The sequence below is a fragment of the Stigmatopora argus genome, chromosome 1 (genome assembly GCF_051989625.1).
Source record: "Stigmatopora argus isolate UIUO_Sarg chromosome 1, RoL_Sarg_1.0, whole genome shotgun sequence".
Taxonomy (NCBI): domain Eukaryota; kingdom Metazoa; phylum Chordata; class Actinopteri; order Syngnathiformes; family Syngnathidae; genus Stigmatopora; species Stigmatopora argus.
The window spans coordinates 14,587,737-14,614,420 of NC_135387.1; the positions used below are offsets into that span (position 1 = coordinate 14,587,737).

The following is a 26,684-nucleotide window of genomic DNA, read 5'->3' on the forward strand; positions in this document are numbered from 1 at the left end:
CATACACCGTACAAAAATGACCCACGATGCATTGCAAGGTGCATACTCGACGACATACTTTCGCCAGTTCGGCACTGCGTAGAGAAAATCATACAGCGGCCAGATGTGAGGACGTGCCCACCTCTGGCCTCTGAATAATTCAAAATAAAGACATGAATGTTTCAGAGGGAGCGATTCTGCAGCTTTGCAAAGGAGGCGTTCATATTGTTACATTGTGTGTGGGCTTCTGAAAAAAAGAAAATCGGACTTATGTAATTTAGTGTATTTGCCAGCAATCGCTGTTCACTTTGCATTAAGGCAGTCCATTTACCAAAACATTATACTGGAGTTGAGTTTGGGGCTATTTTTATAAAGCTGGATTGGAAGTGGCAGAGGTTGACTTTGTGCCGTGTTCCTTCACCATTTTGGCCTTGTGGTTTTCAGCGTGACCTTAGCAGTAATTGTCTTTAAGGTCACAGGACCAGCACTCTTTGGGGGAAACGTGACCGCTTCCATTTATAGTCAGGACCGATTGACGCCATCCATTCATCTCTATTTTTCATGGTCATTGGACCTGGAGCTTGGCCTCATTAGGGGCGGGGCGTAGCTGAATCCTCATCCATTTGACTTTAGAGAGGAGGCGTGGTACACCCTTGAGTGGTCATCAGCCAATCTCAGGGCACATATACACACACAAGTATTCACAGTGACATTCATGCCCATGAAAAATTGATAGAGTCTTCAATGAAGCTAATGTGCATGTGTGTTTTAAGAATGTGGATGAAGATGAAGTGAGCGAAAACCCACACTTAAGCACAAGAAAGTTGGAATGCCAACCCAGACTGCGCTACTTTGAGAAAAAGACATGTTAACTATTACTCCATCAAGATTCCCTGCGTTTTTTCCTGGTTCCATAATCTCACTAATTTTGAAAAGAATTTGTGCTGAGGTCTTGGATTGAACAATAATGAAAAACCGGGATCCCCACAAACTGAATGAAACAGTAGGCCTCCATCTTAGAGGAAAGAGGCTTTCTAGTGACTTTCCACCTAGAAATCATAGGGACTTCAAATCCAACGTAAAGGCAATTTCGGTTGACTTTACAATATACTAAAGAATAATTTTACAATTGCATGGATGTTCTAATCTGAGGACATTGAACACTATTTAATCTCGAAGGCAAAGTAGGGTGGCTAGCTCAGTGTTGAGTCCAAGTCAGGAAGAACAATTCTTCATATAACTTTTCCAAAAAGATAACATCTGAATATATAAATAACTGCAATACCCAATCCTGATAGATATTTACATACACAGTCATTTATATCCAAAATCGCTGTTTTTGACATGTGCAAGTAGCTAACATGACACCGCTGTCAACACATCTGAATATTGGGTTGTGTTTTTGGCCTCCGAGAAGAAGCTGTCGAACCCAGGGTCAACTTATCACAAAGGCTCAGCCGTCTTGTTCTTCCTCCCTTCTAGTCCCTCCTCAGCATACCAGGCTCGCCCTTCTTGTCCCGCCACAACAGCAAGAGCAGCATCTTCAGTTTCAAGGGGCGCGGCAAGGACGTGGGTTCGGAGAACGAGTTTGCGGACGATGAACACAGCACGGTGGAGGAGTGCGAAGAGCGTCGGGGGTCCCTGTTCAGCCCGTACCGGCGCAGCAGCTACAGTGGCTACCACGGCAAGAGGAACAGCACTGTGGATTGCAACGGCGTGGTGTCCCTCATCGGCCCCGGGCCCGGTGGACGCCTTCTGCCTGAGGTGAAAATAGATAAGGCAGCTACTGACGACAGTGTAAGGAAGTCATTGAGTAGACCGATTGAGGCATGGAACCCCCTCCCCTGCCCTTCTCGTCCGTTCCTCTCCTTTATCTTCTGATCTGTCATCTTTGCAAATCCGTATGTATCTCTTGGCTAAGCGCTCACCCCGCTCGTCCCCCTTCTCTACCTTCAATGCCTGCAGTGTATGGTACCCTCCATAGTAAAGTAAAGGATGGAGATATGTATTTAAAAAAATAATAATTTTAATGGCTTAGTAAAACTAGACCTGGCATTCATTTTAAGGCATTTTTTTTTACATTTAAATCATAATTTGTAATGTCAATGTGGTGCAATATAGACTCTTGCGTTGATTCAATTTTTAATATACACCACTACTGCCTTGCTTTCGAATCCACATCCAGAGTATTAATCTGATGAGTTAAGACACTCAAGTGCAGTTTGTTGCTCTGTTCCTCCTTCAGGCATCTAAGGCCCCTCTGCAAGCCTGTGTGGGTAGCATTACAGTAGGAGGTGAAGGAGACAGCCAGCATAGACACATCTTTATCTCCTTCCCTAATGCATAGGTTACATCTCCAAGCAGATAAGAGACACCATATCTGCTTCCTTAATGCAAACCACATCTCAAAGTGGCACACACACATTTCAAAAAGCAAAGAAAGGAGAGCTACAGTCCTGGTACACTTTGAAAATTCTTTTTTTTTTTAAGGAATTCCTTTAGTATGACTGAATTCAATTACAGTTATAATGTGGCAAACTATAGAGCCTCAACAACTACGAAAAAAGCGTGACAAATAAGTCAATTCTTCTCCTTCTCTTTAACTTGGAGCATGCTCATGCATGACCACTTAACTGATATGACCGACTGGCTTTTTATTACTTTTGATCGCCTCCCTAGTTTTTGCATTTACAAAGGTGAACACTGGCAAAGATGGATCCATCAATTTGCAAGAAAAAAAGACTTTGCAATAGCATGGAAGGCCCTGAGCAGTTGGCAGACAAAAAGTCTGAAATGTGCCATTAACTAGTACAGTTACACTCACATCTGCATGAATTTTCAGCATTACAGTGGTTCCTTAAAAAAATGCCCTAAAGCCTACCCTCCAATAATCCCAGCGACTTTTTGCTGCAATGCTGTTGTCCACTTCCCTTCGCTAGCCACCGGTGGCGATGTGGGATGGTGTTCATGTCCTCTCCATGGGTGCTTGATTCTTCCTCTCCTCCTGACAGCCCACTACTGAGGTTGAGGTGAAGAAGAAGCTGTCTGGCTCCCTGATGGTGTCTGTGGACCAGCTCAATACCTCCTATGGGCGGAAAGAGCGGGCCAACAGTGTCATGAGCGTCATTACCAACACGCTAGTGGAGGGTACTGCCTCTTTAACCCAGCTATTTAACCTGCTTTTTCATTATTCTTCAACTAGGGCTGCACTCATTGGTTGGTTAATTTGACATGGAATATCCTGCTTATCTGCTTTGCATAGCCAGCTATACCGGATACATACAACTGTTCTCTCACTCAAGAACTTTGCATGTGGCTTGATTGTTGCACACGCCTCGGTTTAGTTGTGACATCTGATCCGTGCTATGTCTTCAGAACTGGAGGAGTCCCAGCGCAAGTGTCCTCCTTGTTGGTATAAGTTTTCAAACACATTCCTCATATGGGAATGCTCTCCCACGTGGTTGAGGATCAAGGAGATTGTCAACCTGATAGTCATGGATCCCTTCGTTGATTTGGCAATCACCATCTGCATTGTCCTCAACACGCTCTTCATGGCGATGGAGCACTACCCCATGACGCCTGACTTTGAGGATGTGTTGTATGTGGGGAATCTGGTGAGTGCTTTGGAAATGCAAAACTATCATTCCTGCAGTTATCTGTGTATTCTGGAGCAATTTACATGCAAGTAGTAGTTCGTTCTCCCCTATTGAATGTAGAGGACGCCCGCCATCATCACTAAAGTTGAGAATGAAACAAAATTGTGCATATGGTGCACTAAAATACAATTACAATTCTCAAAAGCCTACTAGCCCTAAAGCTAATAAACAATGGTAGATGTCATTGAATAAACACAGTTTAAAATAAAGTCCAACTAAAATGTTTGTTAAAAAATCCTAAAAAGAGTCAAAGATTTTTGGGGGGTACTTTTTCTGTGTTTTGTGAATGTATGGTGATTCAAATTTCTGGTCAATGAACACACCAATATATGTACCACAAACTAGGTATGGTTGACGCTGCCCTTCTGAAAATAAGTATTTAGCAGTCCATGAATTCAATATGAGCTGTACTTTAATTCCCGTGGTTTGACCTTTGCGTATATTGAGTTTTTAAAATTAGAAGCAACAAATTTGTATTGTGTGCACAGTCTAAATACTTAATCGCTTTATTCTTATGGCAAGCCGTGCTGTAAAGGCCAGACTATGTTTTTTGGGGTCATGAGGAATGCAGTACGACAGAGTGCCTGAAAATAGTCTGTGAGAGCTGAGAATCTTGGCCATTACATTAGAAATACGGTTCTGTGCTGTTTCGGGGCAACCCCATCACCACAAAAGTTGTCTGTCTATATAGCTGTATCCTGTTTCTGATTATGGCTTTTCCTGCCTTACCTCCTGCCAGGTGTTCACAGGGATATTTGCCGGGGAAATGATGTTTAAACTAGTGGCTATGGACCCCTACTACTACTTCCAAGAAGCCTGGAATTGTTTTGATGGGTTCATCGTGACGCTGAGTTTAGTAGAGCTGGCTCTAGCTGACGTTGAGGGTTTGTCTGTGCTGCGGTCATTCCGACTGGTAAGTGCTCATTTTATCCAAAGCACCAAGACATGCTGTGTGAAATACACATGCACATGTCTGTGGTGTGATTTTTAATGACTGGTGCATGACCTGACTATTCTCCACCTCGTCTTTCTCCAGCTCAGAGTATTTAAACTGGCCAAGTCCTGGCCAACACTCAACATGCTGATTAAGATCATTGGCAACTCGGTGGGCGCTTTAGGAAACTTGACTCTTGTGTTGGCCATTATTGTCTTCATTTTTGCCGTGGTGGGCATGCAGCTGTTTGGGAAGAGTTACAAAGACTGCGTATGCAAGATCGCCGCTGACTGTGAGCTGCCACGTTGGCACATGCAGGACTTCTTCCACTCCTTCCTGATCGTCTTTCGGGTGCTCTGCGGCGAGTGGATTGAGACAATGTGGGACTGCATGGAGGTGGCCGGTCAGGGCATGTGCCTCATTGTCTTCATGATGGTCATGGTCATTGGCAACTTGGTGGTGAGTAGACAAGTTACACATATTGAGGTATAGTGTGGTATAACTTTCTCACATTTTTTTGCATTCTCGCAGACCCTTAAAAAGTCTTAAATTAATTTAAAGCGTCTTAAAAAAGCATTGTATTTCGTGGATTAGGTCTTAGATTACTCTTTTTTATAATGAGTTTTTTTTTGCCAGATGTAAACAAATGGATTTTCTGACATTTTAAAATTAGGCACTGTTTTGAGGTGCTTTCTGTGGGGTCATTGAGCAATTTGCATTGCTACATTAAATTCTGTTCAAGCGGTCTTGAAATTGTGTTTAAAAGACCTAAATGTCACGTATTGGAATGCAGCAACCTAAGAACTTAGAAATTATAAATTGGAGAGTAGATTATTTCTTCACAATCCAATACTATTCTTGTCACAGTTTAAAATATATGCTAAGGACCCATTTATGTTTTTGACCAAATACCCCAAAAATGAAGAATTATAGTCCATTTGAATGCTTAATAAGTCTGATATCCCACCATCATTGTATTGTCATAGTCTCATTGACAAAATATCGGTTTAACCCTCAACCTCCGTCTGTCCTCAATGCTTTGATATTTTCATCATAAAAGTGCTGCCAAGTTTGTTTACATTTTTTTCTCGGTTCTAAAGGTGTTGAACCTGTTCCTTGCCTTACTCCTGAGCTCATTCAGCGCGGACAATTTGGCTGCCACGGATGACGACGGCGAGCTTAACAACCTGCAAATTTCTGTCATCCGCATCAAAAAAGGCATCGCATGGTTCAAATCTAAAATGCGACTGTTGGTGGCCAGCCTGCTGAGGAAACCACCAATGGAAGACGAGCAGAAGCCTTTGGACGACATGTACGACAAGAAGCTGAACTGTATCGCCAACCACACTGGGGTGGATATAAACCGTGATCTGGACTATGCAAAGAATGGCAACGGCACCACCAGCGGCATTGGCAGCAGCGTGGGCAAATATATGATCGACGAAGACCACATGTCATTCATCCACAACCCCAACCTGACCGTCTGCGTGCCCATCGCTGTTGGGGAGTCTGACTTTGAAAACCTCAATACAGAGGACTTCAGCAGCGAATCTGATATTGAGAACAGCAAAGAGGTGTGTGTGACTCAAGCCCCACTTTGTACAAGGATATCAGGAAAAGGTTAACCAGTCAGTTGGAAGTCATTAAAAACTGAAAATCAATTTTTGAACACATCCCTATTCTTAGTAGGTGGAGGTACTTCACGATGCAACGAAAGCTTTAGCATGTGCAGGTGTACCAAACAAAACAAAACAAAACACAAGACATTAAAACATAACACACATTAGCACTGTAACCCTTTTGGTTTCAAATGACATTCATCTTGCAGCTGGTCTGCAGCAAGTGCGTGAAGCCAACACAACAGTCTTCAGTGCTATTTTCCTGCACAAATCTAAATGACCTGCTGCACAAGTATGAATTTTAGACCTGATGTTGGGAAATTGGTGGACCTGCCCTAGCAGGTGCATTTGAAAAAGAGTTGTTTGCGGTGCTCTGTGCATGAAACTGCCGACTCCATTTGACAACAATAAAAAAAGAATAGTCTCATTCCCTATAAATCTGGCCCCGTGTATCCCACATGGAAAGGACGATCATATTTTATACGAATTATTTTATTGTTGCCGTATTAATGAATGAATATAAATGTTTGTGCCAAGAATTCGTCAATCCGATAGGCATCCCCTTGGTTTACGCTCACCTTTTGTGCAGAACGGTCGGATAATTCCTAAACAGTTTCAATGCTCCCCCGGACAACAAGGACAAGATGAGCCTTTTTCTTGTTTATGTTGACGCGCCGCTGCCTCGTCTATCTTAAATCACACACATGTATCTGCATAGGTTCTGACTGTAATAGCCATCTATTGTCACAGACAAGCACTTGCTAGCTTTGTAGCAATTCTATTTCACCAAAATTCTTTTGAACATTTGCATTGTTGGAAATTCAAGGAACCTCTGTGCAAGTACTCCATCATTTAATAAGACAGAATTTGTATTGAGAACAGATTTAATTTTTTAAACATCTGTCTCGCCTTCTTCACTCACTACAGCTGGACGACACCAGTTCGTCCGAGGGCAGCACTATCGACATCAAGCCAGATGTGGAGGAGGTGGTGGTGGTGGAGACGGTTGAGGAATACATGGAACCAGAAGCATGTTGGACAGATGGTGAGTCCGCTGCTCCCAAGGCACCCATTACTTCCAGTGAACAGCACCGAGACTCCCTTGGGCTGAGCAACAATGATAGGGCAGCTGGGTGAAGGAGCAGTTTCATTATGAAGACTCACTCAAGCATGCCCACTATATATCATCACGATCTGACTCTCTCTATTCCTGTCACTGATCCCTAGATCCCTAAAGAAAGGAGTGCATATGCAGTATGTCTTTTTAAAAGACATGGTAAATACCTGTTAACTCAGTGAAGATCTTGTTCTTGTTGTTGATAGTGATTTGGAGTGTGATTGCGAGTTTTTAGAACGCCAGGAGTGAGGGCTCATAAAGTCAATGTTGTTCTTCTTTGTGGTGAGGACACTATCCAAAATTTGACCTCACAAGTTCTCCAACACAGCTCGAGCTCCGCGCACAACGATCTCTTGACTAGTTCGTCCCCTACTCATGTACAAGACATCAAGAAATTTAAACTCCTCTACTTAGGCTCGGATCTCAGCACTGATCGAAATAATTCAAATGACTCATTTCCAAAGACAACCTTGGTCTCAGATTTGGAATTGCTAATACTCATCCCGAGCACTTTACACTAAACTACCTATTACTCCAGCGAAAGTTGAAGATCACGGCTTAATGAAGAGATGTATAGTGTGTACAGGCCTGGAGACAGCATAGTCTCTAATAGTATGAATACACTGCCAAGGTTTTTTCACCTGTTCCCACAAGGATCTAGGAATTGAAAATCTTTAATGAAGTTGACCTATTTAACAATAAGCAGAGCTATAAGGCACCCAATCAAGCAAGAAAAGGGCAGGGTCCCGCTGAAACCCTGGTGTAATCTGCGATTTAGCACAGGCTGGCGCCTAGTTTAACATGCTCATCCTGTCTTACTGATGGAAGAATCTTCATCTCCCCGGTGTGCTCGCAGCATGCGTGGCCAAGTACAAGTGCTGCGATGTCGATATCACCATTGGCTGGTGGAAGAACTGGTGGTTCCTGAGGAAAACTTGCTACCTGATTGTGGAACACAATTGGTTTGAGACCCTCATCATCTTTATGATCCTCCTCAGCAGTGGTGCCCTGGTAAGTCAGAGGCAAACACAACAAATGTGCTACATTGCCCCTTAGAGGCCATTCTGTTTTGGTATTAGAGTGAGGGATATCAGACTGGTCGTGTCTTGATTAATAGACGGTGCAAATTATCAAACTGTACTTTTTTCCGATGACTATTGTTTGAATGTCCGATGCTACTTAAATGACGGCAAAGATTTCTGCATACCGAGATTAGCTGTACTTACTTGAAATACCTCACAGCAATTTCATGTCTGTGTGAATCGTTGTTGGTCAGAGTGCTGCACGCACTCCATTAGCTGGGTTGTTTATCTTAGAGGTGTAATGCTTCCCTTGGGCATGACATATTCTTGTCCTGTTTCCCCCAAAGGCTTTTGAGGATGTGTACATTGAACAAAGGAAAACCATTCGGATCATTCTGGAGTATGCAGACAGGGTTTTCACCTACATCTTTATCCTGGAGATGTTGTTGAAATGGGTTGCCTACGGTTTTGTCAAGTACTTCACCAATGCTTGGTGTTGGCTAGACTTCTTCATCGTTGATGTAAGTGCATTTCCTCTATCTTTTAGAACATTAGCTTAGTCTCACATTTCATTATTTATACAGGACAGTTAATACATGCAAGTAATATTGATTAATGCAAATACATACTGTTATGATTTACAATCATGAAGCAGTGTTTTGAAGGTATTAGAAGTAAAAGTACTGATTTAGATCCTGCTGATTTTTCTTCTTCTTCTGATTCTTAGTCAGTAGTGTGAAGTTGAGCATCAAATGATGCATTAGCATGTGGTCTGTTTAGCTCCTGATAGTCATTGATATGAGTGTCTTTTACAACAATGCATCTGTCCATATGAAGTGGGCACATGTTTTTAACTCCCAATCCCAAATCAATCAAGTCCTTATGCTTGGTTTGCGTCTCTGAGACACTTCTATATACTGTATCTGCAACTGTGCTCATTCTCAAACAATACACACTACGGAACAAAATTTACTGCTGATGCAACATTTCCAAATAGCATTTGGGGATGTGATTGGAACAGACAATCAATGTTTGGCCTACTGATAGCAGTCGTATTCAAGTTTCAAAGAAGTGTCTTTGCTCTCGTCGCTGAGTTGTAAGATGTCATTGTTGTTCTTATTGTTTTGAGCCTGCCAATGTCCTCTTTTTCTGTCTTTTGTTAAATTTGAGGTACTATAAAAGACATGATTCCTCATTCTATTCTAGCACACTTGCAGTGACATTTTAGGTCACCATATTGCTGCTGCTGCTGCTGCTGATGATGATGATGATGATGATGATTTTGAATTTGAAAACGGAATAATTTTCCGCAAGAGGAAATTGAAATGGATCAAAACTTCTCTACCTTCTGTCCTTCTTGAACTAAATGCTTGATTTTAGGCCATACCTAAAAACAGAATCCTCTCACTGACTACCATGTGAAATACAACGCGGTAGCAAACACAATTGTCAACATTCCCCAATTGTCATTGACCTTTTGTTAAGTTCCACCCATTTAATTGCATAGCCAATTAGTTCTATTTTTGTAAAATGGACAAACCTATCGGAGACAGAAATATTCAGAAGTGTTTGTATGTATGGAGGGGTGTCCAAACTATTCCATAAAGGGCGGCAGTGGGTGCAGGTTTTTTGTTCCAACTGACCCAGCATGGACAGTTCAACCAATGAGGTTTCTGCTGAAACAAGCAGTACCTGATTGCAATCAACTGATTACACTTTTAAGACTCCAGATGGGTGTAAAGGTATCTCATTGGTTGGAATGACACAGCAATCTAAATGGACCCAAAATGGCAGAGTACAAATTCACTATTCTAATCATACAAATTGAAAATGCAATCGTCTGTTTTAGTATTGAAAGCTGTAGCACCAAAGTGATTAATTTGGTCACCTTGTGCTACATATCTTAGCTGGGACTCAATGTTGATAGTAGAACGTTAGTATGTTACAGCGTGTGGCTTTGCAAAAGGTCAATTGTCAATACAAACATGCAATTTCATTATACGTATATTGACAGTATATACATGCATACATGAAGTAGCAAAGGTGTTCCTGTTGGAGTCTCCCTCCCCTTAGGTGTATTACAAAGTTTCCCAAGCCAGCAGTGAATGTGTTGTCAAGCGTGACAACCTTCTCTGTCTCCCCCAACCCAACCAACCCTCTGCTCAATCCCTCTGGAAAGTCTAAACTCAGCAATGTGATGTTGTGCTGAGGCATAATGATGGTGGGTGACAGGCGAAGAGCGGTAAGTTTGGTCTTCACTAGCGCTCCCCCTGCAAAAAAAAAAGAGTTCAGATCGTGGTGACTGGTGTTGTGACCTTTGCCGTGCTGTGGTGTGAGGTGCAGCTTTTGTGGTGGATTTGCAAAGGGGTGTGGGGCACCATCATTAAACCAGCCCATGTTATTCTTTGTGTGGATGTGCCTGACTCTTTACCTCATGATCCTTTTATTACTGCATCTTTTTCTTTAGTGTTTCTGTCTGTTTACTCTGTTCATGTAAGCAGCAGGAGTGTCAGATGTGATGTGTGTGTATGTATGTATATATATATATATATATATATATATATATATATATATATATATATATATATATATATATATATATATATATATATATATACATATATATACACATATATACATATATATATGTGTGTGTATATATATTTATATATAAATAAATAAATAATTGCAATACAGTACACTGCTACTTTTATCAGCCAGGCTAAAACGACTCAGTGTTGGGGAAAGTGATTTTATTTGATATAACACGTATAATGAGCTATTGCTCCATCCTCCCCACTTTACTGCAGGACCTATAAAATAGATGGAAAAAAAAGCCTGTTCAACGATTTCTAAATGTATCAACATTAGGGATGTCCCCGATCCTATCACGTGTTCACGTCGTTTCAGAGGACTGGACTCGGGTAAAAAAAAAAAAAGAAGAAAAAAAGATGGGGTTTACAAAAATGTGTTCATTTTGTGCATTTTGTATTCATTTAGTACATTTTTTTGTATTTACTCATTCACCGCCATCGATGGCGAGAGACGTCAAATCCAAGTTGATGGAATTGAATTGGATTTTTTCCCGCCAGTAAAACATGATGACTTTCAATTGGAGTTAATGAGTTCAAATAACAAGTAAGAAATTTATATTCAAACTATTGAAACAAATTGTGCAGAAAAAGAAAATGTCCAGCGACAGCAAAAGAAAAAAAGTGTCAAGAAATCACATTGGTTGACAGTTTATTCGCGATATATATGCATATATGTATGCAAAATACATTGTTTTAAACAATTTATTTGGAACCTTATTTTGCTGCTGTAAAATTGATTTGTAAATGGGGGATTTGCTATTGTTTTTTGTTTGTTTGATTCCAATCTTGCGATAGCTCTGTACAAATTGGGGAGAAAAATACATTTGGATACACTTTTCTTTTCCTTAGTCGGGATTCCGTATCAACAGATTCTCAAAATCCGGCTATATATGATCGGGGCATCCCTAATAGATATTGCATGTGAGTAATCCAATAATATACTATTTATCTTAGATTTAGACATTTCAGAATTGTACTTAAAGTTAGCAAGTGTCATTCTTCATTCATTCCTTCTTTTTCCACTCAGATTATTTTTCATGGTTTTGTTGTGTTTTTCCCTTCTGGTTTTAGTTGGTTGTATTTCTGTTTGTTGTTCGCTGTCGTCATCCTGGGATCACAGCCCCAGATGTCATTGGCCTTGACTTGCAGAAGGACGCCGAGGTACTGAGGCCGCGCTCGCCCAGCTGCCCCAGCAGGGGGGCCACAGGCCGGGCACCCCGAATCGGGTGCACTCCATGGGGTCACGCAGAAGGTGACAACTACCCCAAAAACTGTGCTGTACACGAAGGCAAAATCTTTATTTTAAAAGGCTTCCTACACTATTCACCAAACTCACTGCCTGATTTATAGTGGATGATTTTACCCGTTTCTCCTAATAATTTTGTCTTTAAACACTTTTGCTTAGTTTCCTATGGCACTGGTTAAAATGAAGATTTTGCCTGTACAATCCTCCCAACGTGATTTGGTAAGCTTTGGATGTTGATGTATGTACTCCATGTGGTGCGTTTGACCACTTGGTGTGAGTGGCTAGTTGGCGGTGCGCTCATGTGTGTTGACTCGTGATATTTTCCTTGTTTGTAAGAAACGGTAACATCCCTCAGGCGAGCCAAGGCATAATTAACTATCGTACAAGTATGAGGAGAAGTCAGCCAGCATGAGGAGGGATCTTACCTTTTACGCACTCCTGGTCGTGTTTTGCGAAAATTCACAAAAAGCCAAAGCAAGGAAGCCCTACCTTTTAGAGGGAAAGACAACACCTGTTATGAATGATGTGCATGTGAAAGACAGTGGGTCAAAGTATTTAGATATGCAAATGACAATTTTCTCAGCCCTCTGTTAGTGGCGAAAATGATGTTTAAACACACAAAAAATGAAACTCCTTAAAGCGTGTACACACTGATGGACTGACTGACTGAAAATAGTGGCTTGTATTATATCTTTCTCGGGGAAAAAATCTATATTACTAAGTTTATTTTTCAAGAAGTGTTTTATACGTTTTTAAACCAGGTACTTTCGATTAGATTAGAGTTGATAAAGGTGTTGTCTTTCCCCTTTAATGCTGGCTTGAAAGATTCTAGCGAGGCATGTTCATTGCTAACGGTTTCAACTTTTCACCTTTAGTGTTTTTGACAGGTTTTCCTATCAATGCTTTTCTGCGTCAATCACTGAGCAGATGCCAAGAAAGAGTAATGCGGCTAATTGACCCATTTCGCTATTTTCATCCTAATACTCCCGAAAATCCCGGTTAACAAACATGCATATAGAATACTTTCCATTTAGCGTTTGAAACATTTGATCTGAGAAGGCTGCATCCGTTTCTTGTTGCGTGCCGTTAATTGTGTACTGTACAACTGAACTGTTGTCACTAGGGTTTTGCCGTCCTGCAAGTCTTTCTAAGTATATCAGGTGTGCCCCATATGCCCATCCCTGTCTCTCGTGTGTGGTTCACGTGAACGTGTCTTTTCCTTTTTGAACCCTCACCCGTGTGAGCATTTGAACTGAGATAATGTATGAAAAATAATGGCAGCCCAGTGACACATTTGTACATGTTGACTTGTATTCTTTCTCTTAGGTACCGTTAGTTTGTCTGTCTTAAATTGTGATTGGGATTTGAGCCCAAGAGCGACACGGAGAGACAATGTTAAGAGGGCCAAGGGTAAGGCTCTCCAATCTGTTGGGTGTTTAATCGACTCCTGCAGGGTGACCTCTCTTCGTCTTCTTCTTCCTTCTGCTTTCCCCTTCCTGAATGTCTACCTCTGCCCTCCCCAACCCCAGTCAACCTTCTCGCTTGTTTTAACCGTGTCACGTTCTCCTCTGCCTAATTTGCCCTTAATTTGAGTCTTATGTCTCTCTCTCACTTTCTCTCGCTCAATTCCGCATTTCTTTGCAGGTACACTGGACTTTCACCCCAAATTTACTGACATTCACAACCCCCTTGGCCTTCTGCTACTAAAATAAACACCACCAATAAAACCTATACTTCTCTCTGTAGTGTCTATGCACGTGTAAATGCAGTTCTTAATGCATCTATACATTGCATAGACTTCTGTGTGTATGTTAAACAACTCTCCTTCGCCTATGCCAGGGCCCTCTCTCTTCCTTAGTGAATAATCTCACACTTCTAACAGTTTGGAACCTCTTTTGCTTCTCTCTTTTTTGTGTAGGTGTCTATAGTCAGCCTTGTAGCTAATGCGCTGGGCTACTCCGATCTAGGGCCCATTAAATCACTCAGGACACTAAGGGCCTTGAGACCCCTCAGAGCCTTGTCACGTTTTGAAGGGATGAGGGTAAGATCCAAAGCTAAGCAGCTGATCGTTTCGCATGCCCATTCAACAGTTTCAAGCATGCTAGAGTTGAAAAGTATCAACAAAAGAGCGATGACAAAACCCCCCCAAAAACGTTCGGGGGGTTTCTGTTCAACCCAGAAGCCAAACCTGTACCATGCCTTCCCTCTAATTTTTTTAGCGTCAGCAAATAAGTCATGATGCAGCTGCAGTAACAGTATAACACGGTGCATTACAATTGATTGTCTTAAACCATCTAAAAAGAAAGTGACACTGATTTTTTTTTAGAGCAAAGCTGCCTCATCACAAAAGTGACAAAGGGGAAATTCCACAAATCCCTTTTTACTTTGTTGTGAGCCAATGCTCACAAGCCATCTGACGCAGCAATCAAATCCATAATTTGGTCCTCACTTGGTCTGATTCTTAAACTCTGCTTTCTATGAAGACAGCAACATACACCCACACACACACACACCAGACACCCTCTCCTACCTCCGACACATACCCATAATTCCCCACTCCTCCTCTAGCATATAGTACCATCCTTCAGTGCAATGGCGACAACAACCTGCTGGGAAAGCCAAGAGCCACCGTAAATTTGGGCAAAGGATTTATATATTTTTTTATATTTACTTTTTAAAATGTATTTGTGCCCGTTTAGAAAAATTCTCGCAATTCTTTTATTTAAACAGTGGTGCATATGTGATAAAGTGTTGAGTATTTAAGCCAACTATTCTATGTTGCTCATTGTCAGAGCTTCCCTTATCTATCGGTTGCACTTTCGTAAAATTCAAAGAAAATGTTAGAGCACAATCAAATACAATTATCAAGAATGTTTCGATTTTTTTTTTTCGTCTGTTGTTAAAAAAATCTGGAATACGCCTGTTAGTCTGTTTAATCAATACAGCGGTTATGAATAAAGGTGTAAGGATAGATTTATATTCACTGGCGGAAAGTGCGCGCAGTTCGCGTTTGTTGATTTGTTCCATTGAAACAGAAGTAAGCTGCGACGTTGGTGGAGCCAAGGCTCAGATTCAACATTTCAGATTTTTGGTGGTTTCAGCCTCTAAAACACCTTCTCCAACCATCCATTCTATTGTCATATAAATGGCCCTAGAGAGACGCTTTGTTAACTCACTCTTTGGGGCGCCTACTCCACCCTTTTTAAAGTTAGGGCTGGGAGTTAGGCTTTATTTGTTAATTTTTAGCTTTAACACTGATGATGAAGCAAACTCGTACTTGATTTGGCCATGTGAATGTAACTGGTGTTCCCAGTTGGTTTAAACCTGGTTGTTGTCAACTCTAGAACCCCCCGCCCCCCTTTTATCCATTTGTCATAGCATTCCCTACTTATGGAATGGTTGTCTTCTCTTCACCTTCAGGCTAGGATGTGAAACACAATGCATTGCCCACCCCCACTCAACTCCACCGCACCAAATTATCCCCCTTACCCTCTCGTCCTACTGTTCCACCACTAACTCCACCTCTGCTGAAGACTTGGTACAATCCTTCTTCGGGGAATGTCAGGGTGTTAGACAGACAAGCGCCACTCACACTATTGTTGTTGTGGGTTTAAAGTGTATTTGTTAAACTCCTGCCTGCCGTTGCACACTAATTGCACTCACTCCATTTCAGCACCCACCATTTTGAGGTGCAGGCAGAAGAATAGCAAACATGTACAGTTGCCATATTACACAAGTCGTCCATGTCATCGCGCCATACTTTTTCCTGTGCGTTTGCTAAGGAAGTGAACATAGTAGGCAACTAGGAGCCCTGTTAAACTCAATATTTCAGATTTGGGCTGAGATCCCAAACGGTGATTTGGTTGCTCCAAAAATGACAGCCCAGCAAGAGGACAGGCTCATTCATACGAGCTTTCCAGTGACTCAAATGTGATTTGCATGGGCAGACATTTAAGGCCCTGGATAGGTTGCATGGATGTCACATTAATCATACATTAGATACCTCTCTTACAAATACTGTAGGTCATGGGGGGGAGGCGAAAAAAGAGGCAAAAGGGGTGAAAAAAAAGATCCTCTTGTATCATTTTGACAACAATGTTGATATTCACCTAATGTTATATATATATATATATATATATATATATATATATATATATATATATATATATATATATATATATATATAAATACATTTTGTTTGAAATGGCCAATGTCAATGCTGAGCAATAAATAAATGAATGGGGACATGGATGAATAGAGAGATGAAAGAGATTTGGAAAAACTATAAAAATAACAAAAATTGCTGTATTACACTTTTAAACATGCATCCCCTTATGATTATGATAAATATTCTCTGATCTTGTAGTTTTCTATCTTTTTCTGGTTAGCTGGTTTGAGATGCAGGTTTATTTAAAGTACCTTATCCCTGCGTATATAAATGCAATGTTGCTACCATTATAATTTGAATAGATGTATGGTGCAAAGCTCAACTGTGCCACAAAATAATAATGATGATAATTGTGTGGAAGTAATTAACTACATGGGTGGTAGTATCTGACATTCCAAGTTTTGCAAGGCTCTTTCAAATAGAAAAAAAATCAAGTTGTGGAAACACGTGCTATTTGACATTGACATAAATCCTGCTTTTTTACCCCGCCGTCATCTCGCGTCTTTTTCAACCGATGCGGCTGCCGCCAGCTTTTTCTTCAACATGTTTAATATTTTAAAGCTAAGTCTGCTGTGTTCAATGCAAATCAAATGGCAACAAAGCTACCCAACACCTTTGCAGGCGTTCGGCCATGATCTCTTTCGTCACTCTCGCTCTTCATCCAAGTATTTCTCCATTGATTTATTGATTTGAGTAGTTGTTGAGATTGCACAATGCCATGTATATCACGCATGTATTCTAACTGCTGGTGCACAAGATGCATTTTGGGAAGCCAGTTTCCCTCTTTCTTCTTCCACGGTTTTCACGCAGCGTATCGGGAAAATACATCATCTATTCTTCTCATTGCAACATGAGACATTTTCTCAGCAAGCACAATAGACTTTTTGAATGGTGGTTTGCGCAGGTAGCGTAGATGCCAATTTGTTCATGAGATTTGCGTGCATTAGCAACGGCGTACATGCTGAGAGAATGGTGCCGCAGAGAGAGGGAATATGGCTTCACAAAACGATGACACGCATGCTCAGCTGCCGGCCCGCTATTAATAATAGCACTGCTATGTTAGCGTACCATTCATTGAATTATCTTGCACGGCTAAGAATACATTTGGCCTGGTTAATGTGATATTTCTTTTGACTTTTATATAAATGCGTCAATTAGTTGAGCTAGAAACAAATTTATTCAGAGAAATTGGAGAACCTGTCATAATTGGATTATGTAAATTGGGCACATCAGATTGGTTTGGCATACAATCGGCTTGTCAGTGGAAAAAAGCATTCTTTAAGAGCTTTGTCAAGTATTGTTATCATAGTTGGAATTTTTAATCTAATGCCAGGAATAATCCAGACGGTGATCTTAAATACTATAAATTGAAAAAATAGTTACACTGGACTGTACAGTAGATCAGATTAGAATTTGAACCTCATAACTGTGAGGCAAATGTGCTAGTCCACCAGATTTCAACACTGTAACAGACTAATTCTGCTCTATAAACTCATAGTAAAATAGTGGCTGCTTTACCAAAGGAGAAAATTGCAAGGCCATAACAATGTGATGTGTCCTGCCAAAAAATGGAAATGGTTGATATGTGTTTCCTTCCCTCATAGCTTCGTGTCCTATCTTTCCTCATCTTGTTTAGGTGGTAGTCAACGCCTTGGTGGGAGCCATCCCCTCCATTATGAATGTGTTGCTGGTTTGCCTCATCTTTTGGCTGATTTTTAGTATCATGGGGGTCAACTTGTTCGCGGGCAAGTACTACTTCTGTTTCAACGAGACCTCTGAGGAGTACTTACCAGTTGACGTGGTCAACAACAAGACCCAGTGCCTGGCTCTCATGGAACAAAACTTTACTGAGGTCAGGTGGAAGAACGTTAAAATCAACTTTGACAACGTGGGTGCTGGCTACCTGGCTTTGCTGCAAGTGGTGAGAGTGCAACTATTGTCGGACTCTAGTCTCTTCTCTTCTATCTGCTGTCATGTCTCATTTCTTTAATTTGCATCCACAGTTCTCGAATGACTTCCTTCGATTCAGTGTATTGATTGATTCTGCATCATTATCTTTGTCTTTTTTACCATTCATAAGCTGTTCAACTGGATATGTATCACTCATGGGTTCCGTTGGTATATTCATCGCTTTCCTTTCTATGTCAAATGTAGTCTTTCCTTTGTGTTTCCTATCAGTAATGCTTATCAGCTTGTTTCAATGTGTTTCTCTTTTCAAAGGCCACATTCAAAGGGTGGATGGATATAATGTATGCTGCTGTGGATTCTAGAGGGGTAGGTTAATAAAGGCATTGGTATTGGAAATAACTATAACCATTTGAAACTAGAATTTATGGTACAGAGAATGTACCTGTCTTAGTAGACATTTTCTCTAAACAATTTGAAAACTGTTCGAGACATGCTTCTTCCTGAAATATCACTAATGGTAGAACACTTTAAACACTTCCTCTTATCTTGCAATGAATATCCCTTTTTGAAGTGTGGGCCCTCCTCACAATTGTGTAACTGGGCCAAATACCACTTACCACAATACAAGAAGGATGGATTCATTCAAAAGACAGGCGCAGCGACAGAAGGGTTTATAAAAAAATTAATAATTTGTTGTTTTGGTTGCTAAAAAGTTGATCATCTTTTTGCACATTTAAGCACGTTTCATGAATTGTGCACATGTCCACCATATCTCTACCACTCAGGTGGAAGACCAGCCTGTCTATGAAGTAAACATCTACATGTACATCTACTTCGTGGTTTTCATTATCTTCGGCTCCTTCTTTACACTCAACCTCTTCATCGGTGTGATCATTGACAATTTCAACCAACAAAAGAAGAAGATGAGTATAACATGTATTTCTTTGTATAATTCTGGTGAGGGTCACAGTTTGTGTAGCATTGCCAGGCGACATGGGATCATTTCCCACTCAGCGGCGATGTGATTGTGGATGAGACTGGTTGTCTGTCTCACTGTGTGTGCCCGACAACAGAGTGGTTTGCCAGTTTAGGGTGCAGTCCACCTTTGGCCCGATTTCAGATGGTCTGGGCTCCATCACATGGCACCCCTAATCAGCGGTGTTGAAAATGAATGAATGATTTTTGGTCAAAGATTATAACCAAGGTTGTTTTTCCTCCCTTTACTTCGGAGGTCAGGATATTTTCATGACAGAGGAACAGAAGAAGTACTACAATGCCATGAAGAAATTGGGTTCCAAAAAGCCTCAGAAACCTATCCCTCGACCACAGGTAAATATACTTTACTATGCACAAACTTACTGCATAACACACGATAATGTAGGGCAGTCGAAACATTTAATTCACTCAGTAAGTAGTATATATGACGTATTGTTCCATTTTTGGTCCACGTGTCCCGTTCAGTTGCCTCGATATATATACATATCTTTTTTATTTTTTAAAGACTGTGACCTCTGTTTCCACAGAACAAAATTCAAGGAATGGTCTTTGACTTTGTCACACAGCAAGTCTTCGATATCACCATCATGATCCTGATTTGTCTCAACATGGTCACCATGATGGTGGAAACAGATGACCAATCCGATGAGACAGAAAATGTCCTCTACTGGGTCAACTTCATCTTCATAGTGGTCTTCACTACAGAGTTTTTGCTGAAGCTTTTCGCTCTGCGACACTATTACTTCACCAATGGATGGAATATCTTTGATGTGGTAGTGGTCATCCTGTCCATTGTTGGTGAGTTGCAGGACAGAAACACGTTCATTCAAGCCGATGAATTTGGTGGATTACAGATTAAAGACGGAAACACCTCAACTGTCAACCCATTCTTGAAAATGGATGTCTGACTGATGAAACTGTTTCAAAGAGTATAGCCAGGCTCTGGCTCTTAGGCAAAAATAGTGTCCCTTCATATTATAACAATCCAAAACGAGCCAACAACTATTTCTACCAGCTAACAAAAAACTAACATGGTTAATTCTCTACTTGTTGGCTGCGCAGGCGCTGCAAAGATTCAACGACTACCAGTTAACAAGTCACTTAGCCCATTTAAATGAGGTCTTTTAAAATCATGCATGCTTTAGATCTGCAGATTCTCCGTACTGCTTTATTCACGCGCGCTTTGTCTTTGCTCATCCCAACAGGTATGTTCCTGGCTGACCTGATTGAGAAGTACTTTGTGTCTCCAACGCTGTTCAGGGTAATCCGCTTGGCCCGTATCGGACGTATCTTGCGTCTCATCAAAGGAGCAAAAGGCATCCGGACTTTACTGTTCGCCCTGATGATGTCACTGCCAGCCCTGTTCAACATCGGCCTCTTGCTCTTCCTGGTCATGTTCATCTTCTCCATCTTCGGCATGTCCAATTTTGGCTACGTGAAGCACGGCGCCGGTATCGACGACCTGTACAACTTTGAGACCTTTGGCAACAGCATGATCATCCTGTTCATGATCACCACTTCGGCCGGATGGGATGGCCTGCTTTTGCCCATCCTCAACTATCCGCCGGACTGCAACCCCAACCTGGAAAACCCCGGTACCTCGGTCAAGGGCGACTGCGGCAACCCTTCCGTGGGAATATTTTTCTTTGTCATGTACATCATTATTTCCTTCCTGATTGTGGTCAACATGTACATAGCCATTATCCTGGAGAACTTTAGCGTAGCCACAGAGGAGAGTGCCGATCCACTCAGCGAGGACGACTTTGAGACCTTCTACGAGATCTGGGAGAAGTTTGACCCCACCGCCTCTCAGTTCATCACCTTTGCCAAACTACCTGACTTCGCCGACGCTTTAGAACACCCGCTTCGAGTGCCCAAGCCCAACACCATCGAGCTCATTGCCATGGACATGCCAATGGTGAGCGGCGATCGCATTCACTGCCTGGACATCCTGTTTGCTTTCACAAAGCGAGTTCTGGGTGACAGTGGTGAATTGGACATGCTGAGGCAGCAGATGGAGGAGCGCTTCGTAGCGGCCAACCCTTCCAAGGTCTCGTACGAGCCCATCACCACCACGCTGCGCCGAAAGCAAGAGGATGTTTCGGCCCGGATCATCCAGAACGCCTACCGTGCTCACCTCATCCGTCGCGGCATCATATTCAAACGCCACATATTCAGTAACAACAAACTGGAGAACGGCAGCACCAACCAGGAGAAGAAGGAGAGCACGCCGTCCACAGCCTCGCTCCCCTCGTACGACAGCGTGACCAAACCTGACAAAGAGAAGCAAGACGACAACAAGGATGAGTGGGCCAGAAAGGAGAAGGACAAAAACCAAAAGGATGAGTGGGAATCTAAGTGTTAAACACCTTGAGACTCTTGAGCCCCAACGTTGTAGGAACAGCGATCATTTTGCAAGTAATAAAACCAGAGACAAAGATGTTTACAGACTACGGAGGCTAGTGACTGTGTCTTTTGTCACCCAAGACAACTGAACCAAACAATCAGTTTACTGTGGAACTTTGCTGCATAATGACCAAGTTCTTAGACGAAGGGACTCAATACAGCGTGCTGGCCATGATACATACAAACAAACACCTACACATACATACACATATCTTGTGGGACCAACTTGCCAAGACGTACAACGCTGAACAAATGAGAAAATAGCAATGTCCCTGCCACCGCCTAGCACACGAAGCCCCTCTGCCTGCAAAGTATGGATGCCGGAGTACCACTAGAACTGAAATATCAGTCTAAAAGAAGAAAAAATTCCCAAATTTACCACACGAGCGAGCAAGCGCGCGGGGAATTGATGGTTGGATGGGAGTGGGAATACTTGAAACCTAAACAGGTTTTATTTTGTTTAGTTTGTATGTGCCTCAGTGTATCTTAAGCTGATTTGAGCAGCAGAAAAAGCAACTTCAAGCCCATGTCACACGTGCTTTCATCTCCCCTTGGTTATGCTGATGCAGGGAAAAGACATTCTGGTTTGGATCACGGTTTTCACTCAGGCTGCAGAAGACTTGCTCAGACAAATAATATTAATTATTCTGATTGTTCAATGCATAGAAATGACTTGCATGAAGGCATGTTTTGATCAGGAATCATGCATGAGTAATCATAGTCCACTCGACACTTAATGCTCAGAACCCTGCGGCGGTTGCATAGTGTGAGCCGGGGGCTGCCCGCTGTGGATAATACGAGCGGTGGCGATCTTTTCATGGGGACTCCCAATGGGGTAAATTGTAGGGCAATTTAAACGCAAAGGTTTTTTTGCACTGATGTTGGCGAAGAGGCCGAAGTCGATCCTCATGTTGAGGAGGCTCGCAGGGCTCATATCCATTTGTTTTTTCGCTGTCGGAACGTATGCCAGAGTTTGCGGTGATTGGAGATGGGCTGCTCAAATTTCAATAGAGGGTCCCCGCAGTTGTTGGAGCCCTTGTGGACATAGGATGAAGACGCATTTGAGTTCTTCTTTTGATACACGTGACAGTTATGCATTAGTGGTTCTCAACCAATGAGTCGTTATGAAACGGCATGCGTTTCTGGCAATTTGGAAGCAGCTCCTGGGAGTTTTGTCTTCTCCGACGTCCTCCGTGGAGTTGGAGAATGGCGCACGTCGTTGTAGGCAGGGTTAGCGCGTAGCTCGCCCGAGTTGTTGCCCCGGCATGCCTCGTGTCACCGGAGAGTGCAAACAAGGGCTTGTGGTTGCTTTAATCCAGGGGGGCTTTTCCACGTGTGGTCCTTAATAACAGAATCAACTGCCATGTTTGTCAGTGTATCATTGGCACCATTTCTTTTCACGCACGTTTCCAGTGAGACGGGGGAAGACGACAAAAGCGAGACTTTCGATGTAACATCAGCAGGCCTCCCATGAACGCAGCTACGGTTTTTGAGCAATCAAATAAGTGCAAGGCTTTGTCAATCCAGCTGCCTCTCGAGGTGTTCCTGCCATTCCTTTTGTATGTGCCAGTCGATGGTCCTATTTCTACAACCGACGACTCGCCCAGCGTCTGCCGACGCACCACCAATGCCATTTTTGGTGTGTTAAACACTGCCTGTACCCCTACGAAAACACAACCTTTTTGTCTGTACCATGAAGCCAGGTCTGTTTACAACATGAGGTCTCCCAATAGGTTTGGCTGCTGCACACTGAAACCAAATACATTCCCAATGAGAGAACCGCTGGAGCGAGTCGCGTCGTCCAGCCGAAGCACGCTCGCCTCGGTTGGAACCGCACTGACTCGCTCACCGCGTCGACGACAAACAAACAAAAAGAGAAGACGTGGATAGAGCAGGCGACGATGTAAATGGCACAATCGCTGGAAAAGAATGACTTTTGAGAGAAAATATAAATATTGTACCATATGATTTTATTTTATCAGCATGCTTTGTTGTGTTTTTGTAAATACAGAATTTTAAAACTGTTCCTAATCACATGAAAAAAAAGAATCATAACAATAATATAGAATGGCTTCCAGCTATGCCCTTTGTCATATTTGTTACTTTTTGGATTTTTGAAGACACTTTTCACAATGGTGATTGAATTGAATGATGAATATATATATATATATATATATATATATATATATATATATATATATATATATATATATATATATATATATATATATATATATATATATATATATATATATATATATATATATCTATATATATATATCTATATATATATATATCTATATATATCTATATATATATCTATATATATATCTATATATATATCTATATATATATCTATATATATATCTATATATCTATATATATATATATATATATATGTATATGTATATGTATATGTGTATATATATATATATATATATATATATATATATATATATATATATATATAGATATATATATAGATATATATATAGATATATATATAGATATATATATAGATATATACATACACACGTATAATATGAAAAGATCTATCCATGTCTATATGTATATACATCAAACAGAAGAACACTGTCACATTTAGTTTACGTGCGTTCACTGTTGGTGAGGGGAGGGTGGCTTGTTTGTTTGAACTGTAGCCTGATCATGACGACAACATAAATGTTACCAGCACATCACTTTATTCACCCAATACACATGCACACACAGTGCACACTGCCCTTCTCTGCCACTTTGCTCTTCCTCAAAGACGTTAACTGGGGTGACTCACACACACCCTGACAAGGATTAGCCCACCTTTTGCTCCTCCCAATACCAACACACTCAGTGCAATGATAGCTTGTCCTCACCTTTTGTTTTCAGCCGTGTTCCACTCAATGGCATGTGCCTTTTTAAAGCTTTTTCTGCAAATTTGGATGTCTGTCACACCCTCAAACATGGCGAAACAGTATAAAATAGTGGAAATGACGCTGGGGGGCGTCAATGGGCACAACGTGCATCATAAAATTTGTATTTAGATCTCTCACTTCACCTCAATATTCAAGCGTGCATCCTGTTAAGAGAAAAAAATAGAAAAGTCAAACAATGTCCTGTTCTTCTAGTTCTGTGTGTGTGCGTGTGTGTGTCACTCACTTGGCTTGTGAAAAAGCAGCTTGCCTTTTATACGTTTCTCTTCGGTTCTTCCACATTTGTTTCCCTCTGAAATTTATTTTTTTAATGACGTTTAATTTTAGGATTCATGTCCTTTTTTAAAGCATGGTTTCTTTAGCATTGGCATTCTTTTGTTTTTGCTGAAAAAGTATTTTGCTTTTATTTCACACCATGTTTTAAAAAGGTGCGGGGGTATCCAGTACAATATGCTGTTCTGTTGCACAACCACTTGGACTCTTGGCAAGAATATATTAAAGATTGTCTTCATTTGAGCACGAACATTTTTATTACCAATAAAGCAGCCTTCCAGTTGAAACTGTTTGCCTCATCTTATTTTCGCACACTACCGTCTCGCTGTGCTTGTGTGTGTGTTTTTCTTCTCTTTCAGAAAAACACGGTCAAATCGAGTGCCGCTCTTTCTCATTGACTACGACTGGCTGCCACCTTCTTCCTTTCAACCATTTGGCTTTTGCGGTACACACACAAAAGAGGAAAACATTCAACGCACTGTGGGTAAGTGCTATTATGGTTGCCGGCCTCTCCTTGTAATGGCTTTATTGAGTTTGTTAAAAGGCCTGTGTGTTAACAACCCCAAATCCTTGCCTCCCAGGACTCCCCAGCCTCCTTATTTTACAGTATACATAAGTACTGTGTGGCATACAGTGGCGGGCCGTCAAGGCCTTCTCTGCTGGCCTAAGAAATATCTGAATCATATATTATATTTTGTCCATCAATACTTATAAAATAATTACAAATGGTCTGTTAGCTTCCTTTCGTTGCTTTCCCCCCTGGTTGCACTGCTTCCAGATGTGTGTTTTCATATTGAAGCATTTAACCAATCAAATTTCAGCCATTATTTGTTGCCAGGGTCAGAAATCTGCCTCAAGGCCTTCACAATTAGTTCTGCAGACTCTGCTGCATTAAACAAGCGTTGATAAGACTGTTGCTTTAACCAATCAGATTTCGAGTTGGCAACACCACAATGCATTGTCGCAGGCGTAGGGATACGTCATTGCCTTGTCACAGGCGTAGGGATACGTCATCGCTTTCACCAACTATGATTGGCTAGTGATTAGGCAGAGCTACCAAACTGTATGTGGAGCGAGCTGCACAAGCAAATATATTGTTGTGTTGATTTAAAGCCATTTTCAAGACAGACTATGCCAGAAATACGACAGGACAGGCTGGACTTTCAGCATTAGCTTCGATGGCGATAGAAAAGAAGGAAGAAAGAAAGGAGGATGGATATTGTGTACAGTTAAAAATGATTTTTGGTGAGTAAAATATGGCTATATTCCTAAATAATATTTCAATTGTGGGCCCGGTTCTGATATCTGAAAAGCTCCAGTATTTGTATTTAAGCTCCAGTGTTTGTATTTAATCACTAAATGCTGCTAGGAAGTGGATTTTACCCCATTTTAGTGCAATTTTTGCCGTTTCGCCATTGACGTCCATTGCTGTCTTTTCACCCCCCTGGCCCGGTTGTAATGTCTGAAAAGCTCCAGTATTTGTATTTAATCATTAAATGCTGCTAGGAAGTGGATTTTACCCCATTTTTGTGCATTGATTTATTGATTATTTTTTGTGTCGCAGCTATTGCTGCAGTAGAGGTTTTATAGCCATAAAATAGTTTTTGAGGGTTGGATTGATTCGTTGAAGGCGCTACGAGAAAATGCACGGACCGCCACTGCTGTATGCTCATGTTTGTGGTCCGGAATGTGGTAACTATTGTTACAGATTATAGTACTGAATATTCAGCAGTTAGCGACATCTAGTGGTTCATCATTGTAGCACGTTCTCAGTTCTACCCATAATGTTATGCGCTGTCGTGCTTCCATTCATTCAATAAAGTCAAGATCTGAAACATT

At 41.4% G+C, this 26,684-nt stretch overlaps 1 protein-coding gene across 4 annotated transcripts in view; it reads left to right on the forward strand.

The window, feature by feature from the left end:
- scn8aa (sodium channel, voltage gated, type VIII, alpha subunit a) overlaps nt 1–23,854 on the forward strand; it is a 48,055-nt gene extending 24,201 nt beyond the window's left edge. For 2 of the 4 annotated variants that reach the window (XM_077600562.1, XM_077600553.1), the window contains exons 11-26: nt 1,462–1,776; nt 2,991–3,126; nt 3,355–3,593; nt 4,375–4,548; nt 4,672–5,028; nt 5,670–6,143; nt 7,116–7,233; nt 8,162–8,316; nt 8,675–8,848; nt 14,086–14,208; nt 17,972–18,256; nt 18,556–18,609; nt 19,029–19,166; nt 19,468–19,572; nt 19,767–20,037; nt 20,445–23,854. In XM_077600562.1, the coding sequence (XP_077456688.1) occupies nt 1,462–1,776; nt 2,991–3,126; nt 3,355–3,593; nt 4,375–4,548; nt 4,672–5,028; nt 5,670–6,143; nt 7,116–7,233; nt 8,162–8,316; nt 8,675–8,848; nt 14,086–14,208; nt 17,972–18,256; nt 18,556–18,609; nt 19,029–19,166; nt 19,468–19,572; nt 19,767–20,037; nt 20,445–21,604 (4,278 nt within the window). In that variant the 3' untranslated portion in view covers nt 21,605–23,854. The remainder of the gene's footprint in view (nt 1–1,461; nt 1,777–2,990; nt 3,127–3,354; nt 3,594–4,374; nt 4,549–4,671; nt 5,029–5,669; nt 6,144–7,115; nt 7,234–8,161; nt 8,317–8,674; nt 8,849–14,085; nt 14,209–17,971; nt 18,257–18,555; nt 18,610–19,028; nt 19,167–19,467; nt 19,573–19,766; nt 20,038–20,444) is intronic. The other 2 variants (XM_077600580.1, XM_077600572.1) reach the window with 1 other exon arrangement.
- The last annotated feature ends 2,830 nt before the right edge of the window (nt 23,855–26,684 follow it).